The sequence below is a fragment of the Neomonachus schauinslandi genome, chromosome 13 (assembly GCF_002201575.2).
Source record: "Neomonachus schauinslandi chromosome 13, ASM220157v2, whole genome shotgun sequence".
NCBI classification, from domain to species: domain Eukaryota; kingdom Metazoa; phylum Chordata; class Mammalia; order Carnivora; family Phocidae; genus Neomonachus; species Neomonachus schauinslandi.
The window spans coordinates 17,711,658-17,733,292 of NC_058415.1; the positions used below are offsets into that span (position 1 = coordinate 17,711,658).

The 21,635-nt window shown below is 40.6% G+C and overlaps 1 protein-coding gene across 3 annotated transcripts in view; it reads left to right on the plus strand.

Moving 5' to 3' along the window:
- PCSK5 (proprotein convertase subtilisin/kexin type 5) overlaps positions 1–21,635 on the plus strand; it is a 463,530-nt gene that overhangs the window by 78,281 nt on the left and 363,614 nt on the right. For all 3 annotated transcript variants that reach the window (XM_044920816.1, XM_021689363.1, XM_021689364.2), the window contains exon 3: positions 7,805–7,918. In XM_044920816.1, coding sequence (XP_044776751.1) covers positions 7,805–7,918 — 114 coding nt within the window. The remainder of the gene's footprint in view (positions 1–7,804; positions 7,919–21,635) is intronic.

The following is a 21,635-nucleotide window of genomic DNA, read 5'->3' on the forward strand; positions in this document are numbered from 1 at the left end:
CCGAAGGCAGTCGCTTAACCAACTGAGCCACCCAGGCACCCTACATAATCTCTTATTTATTTACATGCTTGTGGTCTACCTTTCATTAGAATGGAAACTGCCTGAAGGTGGGAAATTGGTTATTTTGTTCAGTGCCATCCTATAGCATCCAGAACAGTGCCCACTGCATAGTAGATACTTTATATAACATTTTTGGAGTAAATAGACAAAGTGCCTTGAGGGTGGGAGTAAATTTTACTGCTTTAATTGTATGCAACATTTATATTTTCCTTTCACATGTCATCTTATCAGAAGTGAGGAGAAAAAAAACTCGGAACACGTTATGGAAATTAGATGTTTAAAAGCATGCACATGCTAGTGGAATCATTTAAGGGGCGAAATAGGACTGGAATTCCCTGAAAGGAAGGAATGCGGTTAGACCAATAATGGTATGAGTTTTCCACTGAACAAAGAGGGTGGTGAAATTGATGACCCACTTCTAAAAGTTTGGTTCTGTTGGAGAAAGCCAACTAATTCGAAAATGTTAACAGCAGTTAAAGTTTTTCACTTGGGCCTGTATTGTCTTCGATTACACTGTTCTGATTGCACACGCAGTATTTATTTCACAACTTTCTTCTCAATGACCTTCCAAAAATGGTGTGATTCCTCATATTCCTGGCTAGATGGTTCTCTAATATAAGCCTCTGATGTTTGCAGTCATTAAATAGGATTCAAAGTGCCTACCTCAAGCACATCAAGTAAAATCCTCCATCAAATAAACAGTAATGCTTATTTTGTTCCCAAGTAGCTATCTGAAATAAGCAGACTCCAATTTTTTTTTTTTTTCCTTTTTAAAGCATGGCTCGAATGAAATACCAATGTCAATATTGAGTAACTTGCTCATTACCAGTTAGTTACTAACTGGGGTAAGGTTTAAAGACCGCAATACCCTCGATCTAAACACATACTTTTACTGGATTCTTTGATTCTTTCCCTGGTTAACTCTATTTTCTGGATCAGAGTTTTAGAAAACTTTGGAATATGTTAGCTTCAGATTTTAGGGTTTGGGAGTGACTTGTCAGTACTAAATTGTCTTCATTGACAAGTACACAGCCATCATGCACTTAACTGATATATGTATATATATTTTAATCAAGGCAGCTCTGTGTATTTTGTTCTCAAAGTCAGAGAAGAAAAAGGAGGGGAGAAATCTGTATCTGCTCTTTCCCCCCAACCCCCTGCCATTTTGTCAATGGTACTCAAAAAAGGATACAAACTATGGAATCCTACATATTTTATTTCCTGGCAACTGCTTCATCAGCTCATGAAAGGAATACTATAATTTACTACACTCCTTTCTAAATATTAATCTCACATCTTCATGAAATGACTTAAGATCATTTATCAGCTGGAGCACCTATGTACCTCTATTGCTTCTAGCACAAACGTTTTGTTCCCAGTCAAATCAGAGAATAGAATATATAGATAAAATTTCAAAGCTAGAAGGAGACTAGAGGGCATATTTTGTCTGTCTTCTCTCATTTTACAGATAAAAGAGCCCACGAAGATTTTGCAAGGTCACACAGGTGGCTGGTGGGAAAGCTAACAGTATAAACCAATTTCCCCAAATTCTAACCACTTCTTTTTGTTATCCACATTTTCTCAATACTCACCGTATTAAAACATTATACAAAGCCATCTAAGATGTTTTTTATATACTATTTTTCTCATTTCTTCAAAAAAACATGTTGTAATTCACACATTCGGTCACATTTCAGATCATTGGACTATGTGATAGTAATCAACCAATAGAACTTTTTTTTGGGGGGGCGGGGGTGGGCAGCAAAGCAAAGTTTATTGAGTGATAATACAAAGCTCCTGAAGAGGGAGGGGATCCGAGAGGGTTGCCCCCAATGGAACATATTAACTTAAAAGATATTTTAAATTGTTTGTATAGGTAACATATTCATGTAGTTCAAAGGTAACAAAGTATTAAAGGGCATGTAGTAAAGGTTTCCCTCCTATGTATCAAGGGGTCTTGTGTGTAATCACCAGAGAAATGTAGAGATCATAGTGTTCTTTATAGACTGTGTCTTATTTTTCATTTTATTTTAAGTTGTATCATAGAGACGGTTCTCTGTACATAATTTAGTCAGTTACATTCCCTTTTATGGTTGTGTTGTACTCCATTGTATTGCTTTGTCATTATTAATCCCTATCAGTATACATTCAGGTTGTTTACAACTTGCAGTTATTACTAACAGTGCTTTAGTAAATAGCCTTGCATAGTTACGTGTGTAAATAAATAGGTAGGATAAATTCCTAAAAGTAGAATGACTTTTTGTAGAATTTTTTAAGATATTGTCCAATTACGGTCCACAGAGCTGGACAGATTTACATTCCCATCATCATTATGCGAGAATGATTGTCATATCATGCCCTCACTAATAGGATGTTATCTCTTTATATTGTTTATATCTGAAGGTGAAAAAGTGATTATCTTGGTGTGGCTTTCATTTACTTTTGTCTTCATCTGCATGAAGTTAGGCATATTTTTATATGTTTAAGAAACTTTATCTTTTCCGAGCTTACTATACTCCTATCCTTTGCTTGTTTTCCTACTGAATTTTTGTCTTCCTGATTGCAGAAACTCTTTATATATGACAGAAATAGCCTTTTGTCTGTAGTAGGGGCTGGAATCTTTCCCTGTTTGTCTTTTCAGAGATTATTGTATTCCTGTCCTTTGCCTCTGTTCCTACTGCATTTTTCTCTTATTGATTGTGGAGACTCTTCATATATTAGGGAAATCACCTTTTGTCTGTAGTAGGAGCTGGAAACATTTGTTTGTCGTCTGCCTTGCTTTTGAAGTTTCTTTTTTGCCATACCTTATTTATTTTTTTACGTTGTTAAATGTATCACTTTTTCTAAATCACTTTTTTGATTTACATTATACTTGGACAAACATCTTGCACTCTAAGATTATTTTTTTAAACCTCCCATATTTCTCAGGGTACTTTCATGGTTTTATTTGTTTGCTTTTACATTTAAATATCATTCATTTGGAATTAGTCCTGAGGTAAGATGTTAGCATGATTTCAATTTTATTTTTTTCCCCAGTTGGCTGTTGTTTCAACATCACTTATGAAGTAATCTGTTTTTCCCCACATGATTTAGGATAGCACCCTTATCATATACTATATTTTCATATATTTGGGGTCAATTTCTTGACTTTCCATTCCATTAAAATCTGTTGACATTTGCTACCAGTATATGTTTTTATCATTAGTTTTAATATATTTTAATATCTAAAGGGCTAATTCTTCCCTACTGTGAGACACATTTTTAAAGTGAGACCTTTAATTTTTTTTTTAAATTTCAGCTTTATTGAGGCATAATCAACATAGAAAATTGTAGGATATTTAAAGTGTACATTGTAGTGATTATATATATGATTTTATATATATATATATATAAAATTAAGGATTTCCTCTGTCTAGTTAATTGACATTCATCACCATATGTGTGTGTGTGTATATATTTATATATATATTTATATATATACATATATGTCTATGTGTATATAATATATGAATTTTTTTTTGGTGAGAACATTTAGGTTCTACTTTCTTAGCAGATTTCAATTATATGATACAGTGTTATCAACTATCATCACCATTACATTCGATCTTCAGTCATACATTAGATCCTGAGACATTACTCATCTTCCGGTTGAATGTTTGTACCCTTTTACCAACCTGCCTCTGTTTCTCCCACCTCTCAAGCTCTGGCAACCACTTTTCTACTGTTTTTACAAGTCTGGCTTTTTGTTTTGTTTTGTTTTATTTTTAAAAGAGTCCACATATAAGTGATGCCATGCAGTATTTGTTTTCTTTGTGCTATCATAATTTGTTTTCCAAGTATATTTATATAATAACTTCCATAATATGTATTCATATAACTTTTTTATCCTATTTCAGAAAGTTGTTAAATTGCAAAATAATGGGATAGGAGTTCAACTGAGATGGTTGGGGGAGGTAGGTTTCCCAGAATGATCATTTAATGTGCTTTGCTTGACATGTGAAATCTAATGAAAGAGAACATCTTTCGACAAAGATTCTGGTGAGGCAAATGCCCACTGTTAGCTTGGACCCAATAGGGAGGGGAGCTGTATTGGAGTGTCCTTAAAACCATGGAGCACACATAAGTTGAAATTAATGGAGGATACACCGAAGACTTCAAAGTTCCTGTGGTTTTTATAGTCTGGATTCACTGTAGTTCCTTAATATATAAGAAATAGAACCTTCAGAAGTTAAACCAGTGAGGGAAAGCACACAGTTTTCCTTTTTTCCTGGGCTGGCCCTAGTTTTATGAAAATGAATTTCTAAGCATCTTTTCTATGCATTGGGGCTTCTTGGCAAAACGGGAAATCTGTGTAATGCATTACCTCTGAGCTTTTTCTTAAAGGGCTCAAGGATAGACATATGGATAATGGCTTAAAAATATAAATCTGGTCTTTCCAGTCCTAGAAATCTTCCGATCCAAGAGGTGCTTTTCCCACTTTCCAAAAAATGTAGGGCTATATACTTATACTCATAAAGGACCAAGACAAAATACATGATATCTGACACTAAAAAAAAAAACAAACAAGAAACAAAAACCAACCCACTGTACTTTTCTTGACTATTTCAGCCCTGTGATCAGACAGAGTGACTTGTAGTCAAATCTAGATGCCAACTTGCAGTCCCACCTTCCAGCCACCAAGCCTGTAACTAAGCACTTTTGTTTGGTAAAATTAAAGAAGGGATGCTGTTCCATAAGATATTTTGTTCTATTTTTGTACCTGCAGTTCATCTAGGAAAATGGCTGTCACTTGGTTTTCTCACATACTTATCCCACATTTGTCTGTCTGTGTGGACGTGTGTGCTTAGGGGAAGAGCAGACTTACGGTGTTGTCGTGGAAACAGTGATACACAACAATGCACCCCCACCCCAGTGTAGACTTGCTCTGCTTTCCAGCAGTATGTTTGAGACAACACTGGGGGGTTTGACACTTTCTGGTTTACGTACACATATAGGTGGCAATTTAGAATTGATGGAGGCTCTGTTAGGAAAAGTCACTGCCAATATAAGATTAGTTTGGAAAGAGTTCCATCTAAACTGATCTGCAGCCTTCTTTTACCAACCGTGCAAACATGTATGAGTTAAATAGACACTTAACTGGGATACGCCTCACACAGCAATGTAAGGATTGCACGTAGATAATCTGCATAGTCAAAATTTTCACAAATGCTCTAATAGAGTGATAGGTGTCGTTCATGGTGATAACTACATTTTTATGAAGTGGAGAATTGTGGAATACTTGCTAATTCTTTCTTGGTAAAATGTAAGTCCTTCAAAGCCAAAGACTATTTTTGCTCATCTTTATATTCCCAGCACAGTGTCTGGTGCAGAATAGACACTTAATGCTCATTGAATGAACAAGTGGGCGAATGAAACTCCTTCCTTAGCAAGATTATTTGAAATGAAGAGATTAAAATGTTTCCTGGAAATAGGAAAAGCACATGCAGGCCCATGCTTACTGCTCTACTTTGATTGAGAAGGAAATTGATTTTTCCCCTGTATTTTTAGAAACCCAATCACTTAAAAATTACCCTCTTCCTTAAAGTGTACACGCATTGTTAATGCCACATTAGTTTCCGATGTGATTTCTAAAGAGCAAAGAAAAAAAACAAGATCCTTTTTAGCTTCCCTGACAACCGTTGTCCAGTAGATCATAGAAAGATACACAAACCCTTTTCCCCCATGTGCACAGGTACGTGTGTTGGGGGTGGTGGGGTGGAGAATGATTCAGGGCCAGAGAGTCACTTAGTTCACATTCATTAAAACAGGAGCAGAAACACCTTTCATTCTAGAATATTATTTTTCATTTATTGGCTTTTTTGCCATACTGATAATTTTGCCTAAATTACCTGTCACAGAAGGCACATAGATGATGCTTATCTGTGATCCTAATCATAAATGGAGTTTATATTTATTTAGGAGGCTGTGAAATTCCATTTGCCTTGTTAGTGCTATAACTAGGGAATTCACTCTTCAAATTCATCTTGCATACCAATAGTCTCGTTGAATATATTTCCCGATATGAGAATCAGAGAAATTTATTGGTTTGGCTTTTGGCCTTAGTACCTTGTGTATAGCAGTGCATTTTTAGCTCATTAATCAGTACCTGGGTAGCCCTTCCCCTCTAGCGATCTTTAATCAAGTAGGCAGAAGTGGTTTGGAGATTTTTACTGAATGGATGGATATGGAATCTCTAGTGGACTTCCCCTAGAGATTTCCCTCAATTTTTAATCCCTTTGTGGAGAGTAGGGATAAATGGTAGAACAGAACATTTTAGAGTATTGAGGCTGACCTAGCAGGAGAGATCGAACACAGGAGAACTTAGGAACAAATTACAGAATGCCACCAGGGCTGATACTGCATTTCAGATGCACTGGTCAACATAGAACATGTTTGGGGCAGCTGGGTGGCTCAGTCGGTTAAGCGTCTGCCTTCAGCTCAGGTCATGATCCCAGGGTCCTGGGATCGAGCCCTGTGTCAGGCTCCCTGCTCAGCTAGGAGCCTGCTTCTCCCTCTCCCTCTGCCCCTGCTGCTCCCCCTGCTTGTGCTCTCTCTCTCTCCTGACAATAAATAAAATCTTAAAATTGTAGAAAGCCATCTCTTAAAAAAAAAAAAAAAAATGTGATCCTAGAGCATTTGATCCCAGGATAATTTTAAAATTTGCTGTGTAAGCCCAGAGCATTAAAAAAAAAAAAAAAAAAAAAAAAATGTGATGTGTAGTATAAGGCAAGGGTCATAAACTGTGGCCTGTGGGCCACATCCAGGCTGCTGCTTGTTTCTCTACATGAAGTTTTACTGGGACACAGTCCCACCCAGTCATTTATGTACGTCTGTGGTGGATGACATCAGGAGGAGGAGTTGCAGCAGAGATCCTATGACCTGCAAAGCTTAAAATATTTATGACCTGGACCTTTATAGAAAAAGTATACTGACCCTTGATAGAAGGTAAGGGCGAAAAAAATGAGTATAAAAATGAACACGATCAGTTTGCAAAAAATTGTGAGTAAAATAGGCGTTCCAAAGAAGCTAAAAAGTTAGCATGTTGTTGAGAGATGGGGATGACCTGTCCATTAAAGACTAGAATGCTGACCTGCATTGAAAATAAGGGAGGGGCGCCTGGGTGGCTCAGTCGTTAAGCGTCTGCCTTCGGCTCAGGTCATGATCCCAGGGTCCTGGGATCGAGTCCCACATCAGGCTCCTTGCTCAGTGAGGAGCCTGCTTCTCCCTCTCCCTCTGCTGCTCCCCCTGCTTGTGCTCTCTCTCTCTGACAAATAAATAAAAATCTTTAAAAAAAAAAAATAAAAAATAAAAAAAAATAAGGGAGGGGCGCCTGGGTGGCTCAGTCGTTAAGCGTCTGCCTTCAGCTCAGGTCATGATCTCGGGGTCCTGGGATCGAGCCCCACATCGGGCTCCCTGCTCCGCAGGAGGCCTGCTTCTCCCTCTCCCACTCCCCCTGCTTGTGTTCCCTCTCTCGCTGTGTCTCTCTCTGTCAAAATAAATAAATAAAATCTTAAAAAAAAAAAAAAAATAAGGGAGAACTATGTTTCCAGAGACTCGGAGCCCCTGACTCAGCGTCGAGTTGCCGGCTCGAAGTCTGTGACTTGAACAACATTGGCTCAGGACAGGACCTGCCTCTGACCGTCATCTATGTTGTGCTAACCTTGGTGGAACTTGAACACTCACCAAATGTCCTTCTTCTTGGCAGGTGGAGTGGATCCAACAGCAAGTGGTAAAAAAACGGACAAAGAGGGATTATGACTTCAGTCGTGCCCAGCCAACTTACTTCAACGATCCCAAGTGGCCAAGCATGTGGTATATGGTGAGGAGGCCTGGCCTGGGGCGGTGTTGTGCAGGAGACGTCTTTGGGGCCTGGGAGGACACAGAAGCAGTGAGCAGGGACCCACCATGCCTGATGGCCTGTGCTATTTTCTGATTCTTTTTGGAACTTAGTTCTTTGGTTCTAAGGAAAAAGAAAAGGGATTTGGGACTTAGAGAATTTCTGTTTGAGGGCTTACTCTGTGTGGCTTTCTAAATCTGAGCCAGAGGATAGAAAAATACACTGAGGCGCAGACAGACACCCTTAGACCTATCAATAATCCTGTTCCTCTTGATACCCATTTCCTCCGCCTTGAAACCAGTCTGGGTAGTGGATACTGGCTCTTGGAAATTACTACAGTGAGCCTGCCGGTAAGTAACAGATTCCTGACTTTCGTCATCTAATATGTGCCTGCTCACCTGAGGTAATCGTTTTAAAAAACTAGGGAAAATAATTTTTAAACTAAGGACAAAAGTAATTGGACAGTGAGTGTTCAGTGGTTCAAGCAAAAACTTGCAGTGAGGGGATTTAAGTGTGGGGAAGAGCTTTCCACCTGTCCGCTTGACATTGCCTCCTTTGCAAATCTGTTTCTCTAGTCTGAGGGTTTTAGGATCCTGGAGAACTATGTTACTTATTCTTCTTCATGAAATCCCCATGTCTCCAGTTTGCTCTGTAATCTGCAAAGATACTTTTATCTTTTTTGGAAGCCTTTATTGCTCATTATTGCCAGGGGTTTTTCCACTAATCTATTTTATTTTTTGCAGCCCTTTCTCTGCTTCCCTGCAAATCCATAGCATTGTGTAAACCTGTCTTAAGCTTTCCCTTTCATTCCTTCCGCCTGGGGTGGGGGAGGGGCTCTTCCTGCCCTTCCCCACCCCCCTTAGGGGGTACTCGCCCATTCTTCAGGACCCATGCCTGAGGCCCACTGCTGCAAGTCTCCCTTGTCCTCCCCTATCAGCTCTTTCCTTCCTCTCCTGTCCATGGCCCTGTGTCTCTGCTACACATGGCATCCTTCCCTTGGCTCTTTGTTTCTATCTGTCAATATTTTAATCATACTCCTGTTACATGGGCGAGGCATGGGGTCTCTTCTATCCCCCGGAGAAGCTGACCTAGCACCTCACAATGCCAGAAATTTGTGCTTATTTTGAGATGGGTGAAAGTGGCTGGCTTCTCCCCCAGTTTCCCTTTTCTCAGCCTTACCCAGAAGTGGAAGGTTGTGGAAACATTTTGGACCCAGAGAGAATTTTACATAGAAAACTCTTTAAGGCATAACAAAAAGAGAGAGAGAGAGCGCGCGCTATAAAGCTAAGTTCAAGGGGAGGTGGGACTCTAAATAGCCTTTGAGTAGAAAACACCTGAGGGGACAGTAAGACACCTGACAGCTCCTTAGCTCTAAGACCAAGGAAGGGTGTACCTCATGGGAAGGCATTAGAATGAGTGTTGGCAGGACCCAAGGAGCTTCGTCCAGGCTGACAAAATGGTAAGAGTGTGTAATGGGATTAAGAGATAGGATGCAAGCGAAGTCCCTCTCCACCTGTGTTCCTCCTTGCCTTACATTTCTTCTTGGAAGAAAGAGCCAGACTGCTGTTTGCACCTGTCCCACTGGATGGTAGACATGTAGGGCAGCTTTCCCTGACCCTCTCCTCACTCCAGAAGGGCAGCCTGGGATCTGGTAGGCACCATGGCCATGACGTTAGCGTGCTGGCCAGCCTGTAGAGCAAGATCTCTACCCCCAAGAACCACTGCTGTTTCTTTGGAAATTTCCTTTCAGTATGAGAAAAGGTTGAGGGAAGAGCTTTTGCTTGAGCATTTAAAATGTTGGGTGTTTTTGATAACTCAAATAGGTCACATTTTTACGGAGGACTTCCTGTGTGCCAGGCAAATGTGCTCAATACTTTGAGTATGTTTGTAATGTAGTGTGAACAAAAGTGTGTATATGAATATTGGTTGTTTTCAGAGCGAGGAATCGGTAGCTCCTGAAATTTAGACAACTTGCCTAAAATCACCCAGCCTGAAAGTGGTAGAGCAGAACTGCCAAACCTTTAGGCGGGTTGATGGTGTCTGTGGGACTGACCTGGCATCCTGTCCCCACCCTTCTGCTATTTACAAGCACTATCAGAAAAAGACCTTCTATTCCAACCTTCCAGGAACTTCTTCCCATGGAGAAATGGCTAAAATTCAAGGCAGAATGGTGTGGGTGCCGTGGTGGATGAACAAGGTCTCTTGGAACAACTAAAGTGTTTCAGAGTTTCCTATTAAGTAGTTGATTTTCCCTTAACCAAAGGGATGGGAAATCGGTTACACACCTCAAGTTTATCTGTCAGGAGTAAGAGGACAGGATGAGAGCTAGAACTTCAAATCCGCCAACCTGGATGCAGATCCCCATTGCTTCACTTACTGTGCCCATGAGTGGATCACTGTAACTCGCCTCAACTGCAAACTAATTGTATCTGGTTCTTATGTATCTGTTAGCTATTGCTGTGTAACAAATCACAGAACTTAGTTTTTAAAACCATTACTTCATGGGTTCTGTGGGTTAGGCCATTCAGACAGGGCCCAGCAAGGATGGCTTCTCTTTCTGTGGTGTCTGGGGCTTAAGCTGGATGACTCAAAGGCTTGGCTGCAGCTGGAGGATTCACTTACAAGTGGCCTAGTTACTGGCCTCACCACAGGGCATCCTGAATGTTCTCTTGAGATGGTGCTGGCTTCCCCCAGGGCAAGTGATCCAAGAGCTCATGTTAGAAGTGGTGATGCCTTTTATCATCTAAGCTCAGAAGTCACAGACCGTTTCTTCTGGAATTTTCTATCAGTCACATGTGCCAGCTCGGATTCAGCATGTGAGGGTACTGTATGGAGAGGGTGTGCATGCTAGGAGGCATGAGGAATGTTTGAGAAGCTGGTCACCACAATTAAATGAAGTACTACCTGAACAGGCTTTAGCACAGTGCCTTTTCTGACACTGGAAAACCGTCAGTAAATCTTAACTGTTATTTCTCTCTGACCTTTTACTGCAATACATGCTGTTTCCTTCTGTCTGTTGTTTAAACCGTCGCTGGTCAAGGAAGAGGGGGATCATATGTCCAGTGGGAACGCTTCAGAGCATTCTGGTGGCACATCAGTGGCCCAGCTGGGGCAAGGTGCTGATTTTCTTCTTCCTTTCTCTGAGCCCCGGGCCCTGCTGCCATGTTTCTGAGGGCTGCTTGGCGAGTCTCCATAGGGTCCTGCCTTCAACTCATTAGCCTGGGCCCGGGCCTGTCATTCTGTATTTATCACAGGAGAGTGGAGATTAAAGAATGGCATGAAGTGTGCCTGAGTGTCTCTTTTAATTAACTTAAAAGCTTTGCCCCTCTTGCTCCTCCCCTTGGAAACTGGTGTGTGAAACCATTATGTCTGGCCTTGGGGCTTGGGCCATTTATCCAGGGAAATGTACATCTGCATCTACAGGAGTTGGTTAGGGAGGAGACGGTGGCCATAAAATTACTCCTCTGTCCTGAAACACTGTGCTCAGGCTTCCTGGAGTCAGGAGGGCCCAATCCTAAAAAAGCACTCATTCTTCTTGCATTGACAGACTTCCTTCTGTAGGAATTCTTTGTCTGGCAAAGGGGGCAGGCACTGAGGATTGACGAAAACATGATTTGTGCTTCCTAAGAAGATCAGTAAAGCAGGGGAGGAATATGTAAGCACAAACAAAAGCATGTTGGGCAAAGGACTCCTTCCAGAACTTTCTCTGGGGTCATGTACATACATCCAGCCTCTGCTTCTTGGGCTTTGTAATTCTTGCTTGCAGGTCTGCTGCTTCCGTTGGAAGAAACTAAAGCTCTTGAGTAGCTTTTTAAAACCTATCCAAGCTTGGGGTCCCCCCATCAGAGATTCTTGATGTTTTTGGGAGTATGGCACTGGTGGTGGGATTTCATCGGCACTAACTCAGGACTGAATGCTGTGTGACTCAGTGCCCTGTGTCTGGTATGGAGTAAATGCTCAATAAATGCTAATCAAATCAGTAGTTGAGTAAACTGAACGAAAAGCAAATCTGATGAGCTCCATAGTAGAGAAAATAATCGCTCACATTTATTGAGTGCTTAGTATGTGTTAAGCATGTTGCCAAACCTTACATGTATCGTCTTCCCGCCAGTGTTCCAGTGAGCTAGGGACTAGCACTGTCCTCGTTTTACAGCTGAGGAAATTAAAGAAGAGACAAATTAAGAAAGTTGTCCCAAGTCCCACCCTATTTACCAGGGACAAGCCCTGGTATTCAAAACCCGGTGACTCTGACCCCAGAGGCTGGACTTCCAACCTTGACATCCATGGTTCGCACACTGGCAGGGGTCAGAATCATCTGGAGGGATTGCTGCCCACCTCTCCCACACACCCCCAGCCCATATCTGGGAATCTGCATTTCTAACAGGTTCCCAATCTATGCTGATGTTAGGGTCCCGGGGCCCCTTTGAGACCTCTTTGCTCTACCCTACCTCAAACATGAGTGTTATATGAACACAGCTGGCTTCTGTCTTCCCGTCATCAGCTGGTGTAAGGAGGGCTTTTCAAACTTAAGGGACAGTTTAAAGCACACTTGGTCAATTTAACTTGTTTTTCTTGATCTTCTACCTTTTTCCTTCAGCATTCTCTATTTGGGAAGCTGGCAGCTTTAATACAAGAAGATAGTTTTACTTTGCTTGCACTGATTGAAAATACTCTTGGCTTATATATTCTTTCAAAGATGCTCCCCAGACAAAGATCATCTGACAGGAAAGGTCGTGAAGATTTGGCCAAGTCTTTGGGAACTCAGTGTAATAGAAATGTTTGTTTTTTTTTTTTAATTAATTTATTATGTACTTATGATTTTATTTATTTGTCAGAGAGAGAGAAAGAGAGAGAGTGCAAGCAGGGGGAGCGGCAGAGGGAGAGGGAGAAGCAGGCTCCCTGCTGAGCAAGGAGCCCGATGTGGGACTCGATCCCAGGACCCCAGGATCATGAACTGAGCCAAAGGCAGACACTGGACCCACTGAGCCACCCAGGCATCCCAGAAATGGTTTTAATGTACCCAGCTGGTATAATAGATCATTTTGATCCTACTAAAGAAAATTCAGCGGGAGTCTAGAGACAGCAAGACTAAGTAAGGTGCCTCCCCAAGAGTCTGGAAATTCCAGTCAAACAAATCCAGGGGGTTAAATATTTTTTAAGTTATTGTAAAATATTTCAGATATAGAGAAATTGTAAAGAATACCACAAGTGCCTATCCACTCATTCCCAAACTAAGGAATAGAACCTGAAACTGTTGAAGTCCCTTGTGAGCTCAATCCTAATAACATCCCTTCATCCTCTACAGGGTTAGCGCGGATGCTCAACTTGAAGTACATGGGGGAGATGCCCTTTGTTGGCAGATGCTTCTCTTTGTGGGAAGGGTATTCAATTTGCAGCAGATTAACATTATTTGAAATCATCCTAAAACACCCATTCGTGGATAGAATTCGACACTTGGGCTCTTGACGAACAGTCCCCAGAAGACCACCTGGAAATGAAACTTGGGTGAAAAATTAAGTTTGATAGAAAAGGTCTTTTGTTCATTTTAGTCATGTAAATATTTTATTGTGTAAAGAAATTGATGTAGCATCATACGATATCTCTTGTCTAACTTATGGAACTAATAATTTGAAAAGAAAAGGAGAACTAATAATTTTAGACAAGCTCATAGTAAATAATTTTTTTTTTTTTTTTTACTTCTGCCTTATGGAAGGCAAGCTCAGTTCAAAAGAGAAAAGTAAAGAAGGGCTTGTGAAATCTTGCTCTTTGACTCTTATACTCTAGTAGTATGACTGATGTTCTGAACTCGTCATCTTAGCACAGTAGAATTTTCTGTGATGAATATAGGGTGGCCTATTTAATATGCATTTTTCAAGCCAGGCTCTAATAAATGGGCTCACTTTTTGATGTACTACCTCAAGATTTCATGAAAGCTCTCTGGGTGGTTTTTCTGAGGGGGAAAAAATTATATTTGTCGATCAGCAGAGTGAAAATTAGCTGAGTTCGGCTATGCATGTGGGGCAGATCTGCCAAAAACAATGAACTAGCTAGGATAGTAATTGTGAAAAATGATTTTAAGCCACATGATTTGTTCTCAGCCAACTGGATGGTGTTCAGTGCTCGAAGAGTTTGAGACATTGCTGTTTCTGTAGTTGGCACACATTTTCCTAATGATTTATACTGTCATTTGACTCCAATAAAATCTGGTGGAGTTTGTGGCATTATTGTCCTGGCAGCTTGGAAATCATCCTTTTAAAACACCCCATTTAGCGGATTTAATTGAAAATGCAACATGGTGCAAATCTGCGACCATGTGGCGCATCTTGATGCAAACAGGAGGTCTTCTGAGAAAGGACAGGCTCCAGCCAAGCAACACATGAGGTACTGGTAGGAACTAGTGGGGGCTTAGACACAATTTTGGTGTACTAAAATTTACTTCTAACTCGCTCTGTGGCCAACCTTAGCCCATCTGAAAAAAAATGAGAAATCTGGACTAGATAATACTGTCTTAAGTTCATTCCTACTTGAACGTTCTCTAGTTCCACCTGGCAAATTCAACAGGATCGGGGCTCAAGGGAGACTACACACCACCCGTGGGCCCATGTCTTGATTTACAGCTCAGACCCATCCCAGGAGCTCCCAACTGTTATGCAACGTCCCTTGGTTTCATGATGACTTCAGATTCACTACGTCCCCTGTGTTGGGGGGTTCCCCAAGACCACCCCAGGTTTGGTGATTCATGAGGAAGACCCACATGATTCAGCATATAGTCACACTCATGGCTGTAATTTATTTCAGTGAAAGGGTACAACACAGAATCAGCAAAAAGAAAAGCCACATGGAGCAAAGTCCAGAGGAAACCAAGCTTAAGCTTCCAAGAGCCTTATTTCAGTGCATTCATACAGGAAGCACTTAATTCCTCCAGCAATGAATTGTGACACCATGTGTGAGATGCTGCCTACCAAGGAAACTCATTAGGGACTCATGTTCAGGGTTTTTACTGGGGATGGTTGTATAGATACTCAGTGCCTCCCATGTACCCAAATTCCATGTTTTCAGAAGGTATGTAGCATAGACCATAATGTTTGCATAAACACTTTAGGCAATTGAAACATTTTGATGAGTGAATGGTGAGAACTCTACCTAAATCCAAGTTCCTAGATGCCAGCCAAGTGTATTTAGGGGGGCCAAGCACACAAGTGGCTGGGTTGAAGAGTAGCTCCAGCTTTATAAGAACTTTGTGTTCACTGAACAAATAAATTAACACTAAAGAAAAATACTAAGTATTCCCTCCCAGAGAGCAACCTAAATCCCCAGTATGGTCCATATTTGTTTTACAGACTAGAAAATCCACCTGAATCAAAGTTCTTGTTAGGCAGATATTCATTCATTCATTCTTATTTAGCAGAGATGTACTTTCTTCCTAGCACTTAGAATATTTCCAGTACCAAGGAACAAATGGTAAATAAGTTGGCCACAGTGCCTTCTTTAATGAAGAGTAAGTGGAACATTTTATGGATAGAAATTTGGATTTTTTTACTTGGCCTAATCAGTTGATGGTAGTCTGCTGAAAGTGCCTTGGCAGAGCTCTCTTGCTTGCTTATTATCATGATGATTGTGATGACTTCATGTGATTTCACTATTCCCCCATGATGGTTGTGATAGAAGTCACTATGTTAGGAATATGAAGTTAACCTATAATTAACTAGTCAAAGTGCTTCCAGAAGAGGCCAGTAATTGATGATCCACTTGAAAAAAAATCACTTCAGATAATATTCATTCTTGCCAGGTGCAAATTATGCCAATCCTGATGAATTTCCATGAGCAAGCTAGAACTTAGCCCATACTGGTCATTTATCTTCTCAGCTTTATTTTCAAAGAGTAAAAATACGTGGGTAGTTTAGTCCTGTGGGCCCCACTCTAAGGTGATGAAGGATCTATTAACAAAGTTGTGTTTATCAAGATTGTAGTTAAACCTTTTCTTTAATTAGTAACTCATTTTCTGTTAGCGGATTGCCACCGACCCTTGAGCTCACTTAATCTGTGGTTGTCTTCTTAACATGTTGAAGACAGTTTCTTTTATCAAACAGTTTCTCTGAATTCCTCACTTCTCATTTACTTTTCACCCCATGTTAGGGCTCGTTCCAGTGATTAAAGCACACTTTTGGCTTATTTTACTCCTCTCTCTGCCAATAAGTAGGATTCTCTTAGTAAGTACTCAATAAATGTTGTTAGAAAGTGAGGAGAGGGTCAGTGGTTCAGCCTTCGTCTGAAATTTTCCAAATTCATAGGACTGAGTTGGCTCTTCCTAAAACATGATGATGCCTTCAAATGTCCTGTGTTGAACAGTCAAATGCTACAATTATCTGAGGCATCTGGAATGCTGTTTTTCCTTAATTTTGGTTAGCAGTGAACTTGGCCCGGAAATCAGTAGAGTACAAGAAATGATTCTTAGCATTGCGGGGATGAGAAAAATCAAAACGTCCCAGCTGCCTGGGGAAGAGAAAGTAATAACTGTCTTCAAATAGAATGCACATGCCCATCAATGTGATTTTTCCCATTTCTCAAGTGTGAGAAAATCCTCGGTAGACTGTCTCAGCCTAGGGATGAGATTCTAGGCTAGCAATGGATAATCCAATATGCAAATGGTACACACTGAGAGACTCACTGTACAACCGATGAAGGTAAATCACAGGGAGAGAGGTAAATTGAACCTAGACATTCCAGAAAGAGGATTGATTACTTAATCGCATATGTCAGAGTCAAAATTTGGTTGTAATGTGGAGCTGCTCTTCACGATGGGAGAAGATGTGGACCAAGTAAAGAATGCGTTCACTGATTAATCTTTCCTTGATTAAAAGGAGAAGAGCCTGATAATTTCTTCCTTTACGCTAAGAAAAAAAAAAGTCATGGGCGCCTGGGTGGCTCAGTTGGTTAAGCGGCTGCCTTCGGCTCAGGTCATGATCCTGGAGTCCTGGGATCGGGTCCCGCATCGGGCTCCCTGCTTGGCGGGGAGTCTGCTTCTCCCTCTGACCCTCCTCCTCTCATGCTCTCTGTCTCTCATTCTCTCTCTCTCAAATAAATAAAATCTTTAATAAAAAAGTCAGTTTGGATGGTGTCTATTCAAATCTTTAGTACAAAATTTACAGAATAATCTTAACTACTTGGAAGAAATGTAGCTTTATTTTTTTTTGGTCGGTCTTTTTTAGTTTCTTGGTGAGTCGAATTTTGACCCTTGTAAAAAGCCTACTGGGATGGAAGTTCTGATCTAAACAGACTGAATTAGCACGTCTGAAGTAAAGAAAATTATGCCCAGGTAGCACAGGATTGAGTTCTTTAATGATCTCTTTGCATGGTTTCCGGAAACCGAGTTAAATTAGTGTTTTAAAGCCTGATGTTTGGGTTTGTTACCTAGTGATAGAGAAACCATTTTTATTTTTCAGGGAACCAAAAGAAATTCACCGCGACTCTCAGCAGTAGTCAGTTAAGCATAGCAGGGCCACGTAAATGTGGTTTTAGATCATTCCTGTTCTGGTGAAATGTTTTATATGCCTGTTCTCATTTTTCTTTCATGCCTGTGCGCTGAATCCTAGGCCCTTCTGCTTTACATGCATGCATACTACCTACGCACGCACACACAAACTGGTGCTGTGCATGTTTTTGCAATTAGTACTCTGAGTCAGGTGGTCTTTAAGAAGATACGGGGCGGGAGGCAGTTTGTAGACCATCAAATTGGAATGAGTCTGAAAAATAACTTCATGCAAGCCCTCAGCTCATGTTTAATACCTACTTTGTATATTTTCACTGGCCAGAGGTATACTCTCCTCAGATAGCCCTTTCTTCCTGTAATGAACAATTTAGTTCAAAACCCCTTCCTTGTTCTTGATCAGAAACTTATGTCCCTGTCGCTTTACGCACTCCTAAATTCCAGGTCAAAATTTCAGGTTGAGGATCACATCTGATCCCTATTTCCCCAGCTTTCACTGCAAACATTACAGAAACTTTTTGGAAATTGAAAGCAAAAGTAGAGAGAATAATATAATGAACACCATGTCCCCATCACCAACTTCCATAATGGTCAACTCAAGACCAATATTCATTCATTTATTGCCCCCCTCTACTTGATTATCTTAAAGCAGTTCATACACTTCATTTCACCCCTGAATATTACAGTATGTATCTCTGTAAGATAAGGGCCATTTTTTTCCCCACAATACAATCATCATGTCATTATCACTTATAAAAAATTGACAGTAATTATATTACCAAACACCCCGTCTGTTTCAAATTTTCCTTATTGTCTCATAAGTTTTTGCTTTGTAGTTTGAGTCAGGATCCAAATAGGGCTCATACCTTGTGATGGGTTGGTATTTCTCTTAGATTTCTTTTATTCTATAGCTTACTTCCATTTTGAAAATTTTCGGTGGAAGAATCTAGGTTATTTAGAGCTTGCTGTGGTCTAGATTTTGCTGATTGCATTTTCGTGGGGTCCTTTAGTATATTCTGTTCCTAATCTTATCACTAACTCGCTAGGTAGTAAGAGGGAGGTAAAGGCTCGATCAGATTCAAGTTCAAATTTATTTTCGAGAGAGTGAGGATGAGACTGCACGTTAGTTACCTCGTTGGTGTGTTTGCTCCCTCAACAGGTGCAGCGTGTTTGCTTTGTGATCTTAGCAGTTACCATCGCATAGATCCTTTTGTTCTTTGTTGGAGTTTGCAAAATAGTGATCTTCTCTTTCTGTGATCCCTTCACTTATTTGGCTGGAATGCTTTTATTTTATTTTATTTTTTAAAGATTTTATTTATTTTTTTTGACAGAGAGAGACATAGCGAGAGCAGGAACACAAGCAGGGGGAGTGGGAGAGGGAGAAGCAGGCTTCCCGCAGAGCAGGGAGCCCGATGTGGGACTCGATCCCAGGACCCTGGGATCATGACCTGAGCCGAAGGCAGACGCTTAACGACTGAGCCACCCAGGCGCCCTGGAATGCTTTTAATAGAGAGGGATTACTCATCAATTATTTGGCATCATGAGGTACAGTTCCTACAGTTCTCTCATTATTGGAGATTACTTTCCTAGTGTTCACCAAAACTACCAATAAGTTTGGGTTATTTTTTTTAAGTTTCATTATAAATGCATGGATATAAGTATATTTCATGTGTTTTATTTCATTGATATTATGAACCTTGTTCTTGCTGAAGGTGCCCCGTCTTTGGTCAGTGAGAACCCATCAAGTTAGCCCCTAGGTCCTTTTGATATGACCCCAGTATTCTTTCTCTGTGGTATGACAAGCTGTTCTGTACTCATCTTGTGTATTTCCTGTTCCAGACATGGAATCAACCATTTCTCCAAAGATCCCTTGCTCCCCCCTTTTTAAAACTTTTAATTTAATTTTTTTTAAGATTTTATTTCAGAATGTGCGAAAGCGGGAGAGATCACAGAGGGAGAAGGAGAAGCAGACTCTTCACTGAGCAGAGAGCCTGATGCGGGACTCGATCCCAGGACCCTGGGATCATAACCTGAGCCGAAGGCAGACGCCTAATGACTGAGCCACCCAGGCACCCACCCCCCTTTTTTTATCATATTGATATTTAGAGACCACAATATGAGTGCTCAGATTCTCACTGTTACTGGATTAGTCTTGAGGCCTTTGTGGTAAACAGAGTTGGAAGTGTGCATTTTTATGTATAAAATATACCATGAGTTTATACAGATATATCCAACTTGAAAGCCATTCTACAGAGTTTCTTTACCCCCATTAGTCTTATATCTGTATCTTTTCCCTTGCTGACAAGTCTGTTCTCAGTGACGCGAACCAAATTCCCCACTGCTTTAAATCTATTCTGCCATCCTAGTTGTTGTTTTTTATTAACATGTTTTAGTTTATTTCACGTTCTGTGTTGCCATTGGAAGAACAGGAAATATTACAAAGACATGCATTTCTCTAGCTTGTATAGACAATACATAGAAGTAAAACCATCTGCTTCAGCAACCTGATGCCTGGGAATTAATATTCTATTTTGAAGGGATGAAATTAACTTCACTAGGTCTATGCACAATAGCATATAATTATTTCCCCTAATGTGCCTACTTTAGAAAAGAGTATATTAAACTTGCCATTCTTTATTAGTTTGAAAGATGAAGTAAAACAGGACTAGAAACATTTCTAATTGCAGAAGTTTGTCCAAGGAAATGAAAGATTAAAGAGATCCGTAATGATCAAACCTGATTCAGTCTGGACAAGAAAAAGGGAAGGTGCAATGAACAAATCATTTAAACTGGTTGTACACACTAATGAGCACTGAATTAGTTCTTTCCTCCCAGGACTTAAGAACTAGGAGTTACCACAGACTGTTCAATAAAAGCATTAATTCAATGTGTAACAGAAGGGAAAATGAAGGAAAGCAACAAGAAAAGTAATTCCCGCAGAAGAAAGTGAGTTGGTAATGATTTTATTCATTCAACAACATTTATTTATTGAGCTCCTCCTATGTAGCAGACATAATTCAACCTGTGGGGGATACAAATATGAACCGGTTGTGTGCTCTGCTCCCTGGCCAGGTTGTAAGCAGGCTAAGCAATCGCTGACTTTCTGTGCTAACAATGTAGTGCAGGCACACACGAATACTCTGGACCCTTGCAAGTATCTTTAAGCATTTTGATACTGAGTTACAATCTTTCATTTGAGTGTCTGGGTCTCAAATTTCTGATGTGGAAATTAAGTGATTGAAATTAAGTGATAGCACATGTTAGGATTTCTTTTTCGGACAAATGAATGATTTCCACAGTCATTACAAACTTTATTCCTGATGCAACACAGCTTTTAAGGATGGCTCATAGTTATCTCCAAAGTCAGGTGGCTTGGGACATACTGGTTTGAACAAGCTTAAAAACGGTTCTTTAACTGCAGGACTTCTCAGAGCCTTTATTATCCTAATATGCTTTGTGAATTGGTAACAGAGGGATGTAAATGTAAATAAATGGTTGTTTCTCTGTTTGTCCCAAGAGAATATATTTTTAATGAAATGTTTTTTTTTTGAGATTATTTGAATTGTAAGTTACCAGAAAATTCAATCCAGACTGGGGGAAGGAAAAGTAATAGAAGAGAGGGAATTGATTGGCTCATGTAACTGTGGACTGGCACGCCTCCCTTGATCCAGGAGATAAAGCGGCTCTCTAGATGCCCGGTTCTTCCTGCCACTCGGTGTAGCTCTGATCTCTCCAATTCATGGTTTCATTCTCAACCAAGCTTTCTGCTCATGGTTACAAGATAGCTGTCAGTAACTCCTAGTTCAAATCTACTGGAACAACAAGAGCTTTTGCTCTGGTATTCTGAGAAAAGTTCCTGGGGGGCGCACATCTTCTTGTCCTTCTCTCCTTACCTCCTTCCCTATTCTGTTCTTGTTTTCTGACCAGTGAGCCTCATCCGCCTTGTCACACACCTTTGGGACAAAGGGACTTAGAGGGAGAGCAGAAACTAAGCCACGAGAGTAACGAATGTGACGCTCTAGGAAGGCAGTCTCTCCACCGTAACAGAAATCATGGGGCATGGGTGGGCACCCTGGTCATGCATGTTCATGCCCACGTGAAGGCAGCTGTTGATACGAATCCCTCAGCAGACAGGTTGAAGAAGAGCCAGCTGACAGGCCTCCTCAGCGGGGGCACAGCGTCTGAGGGCGGTGGGTGGTCGGCAAGGCCACT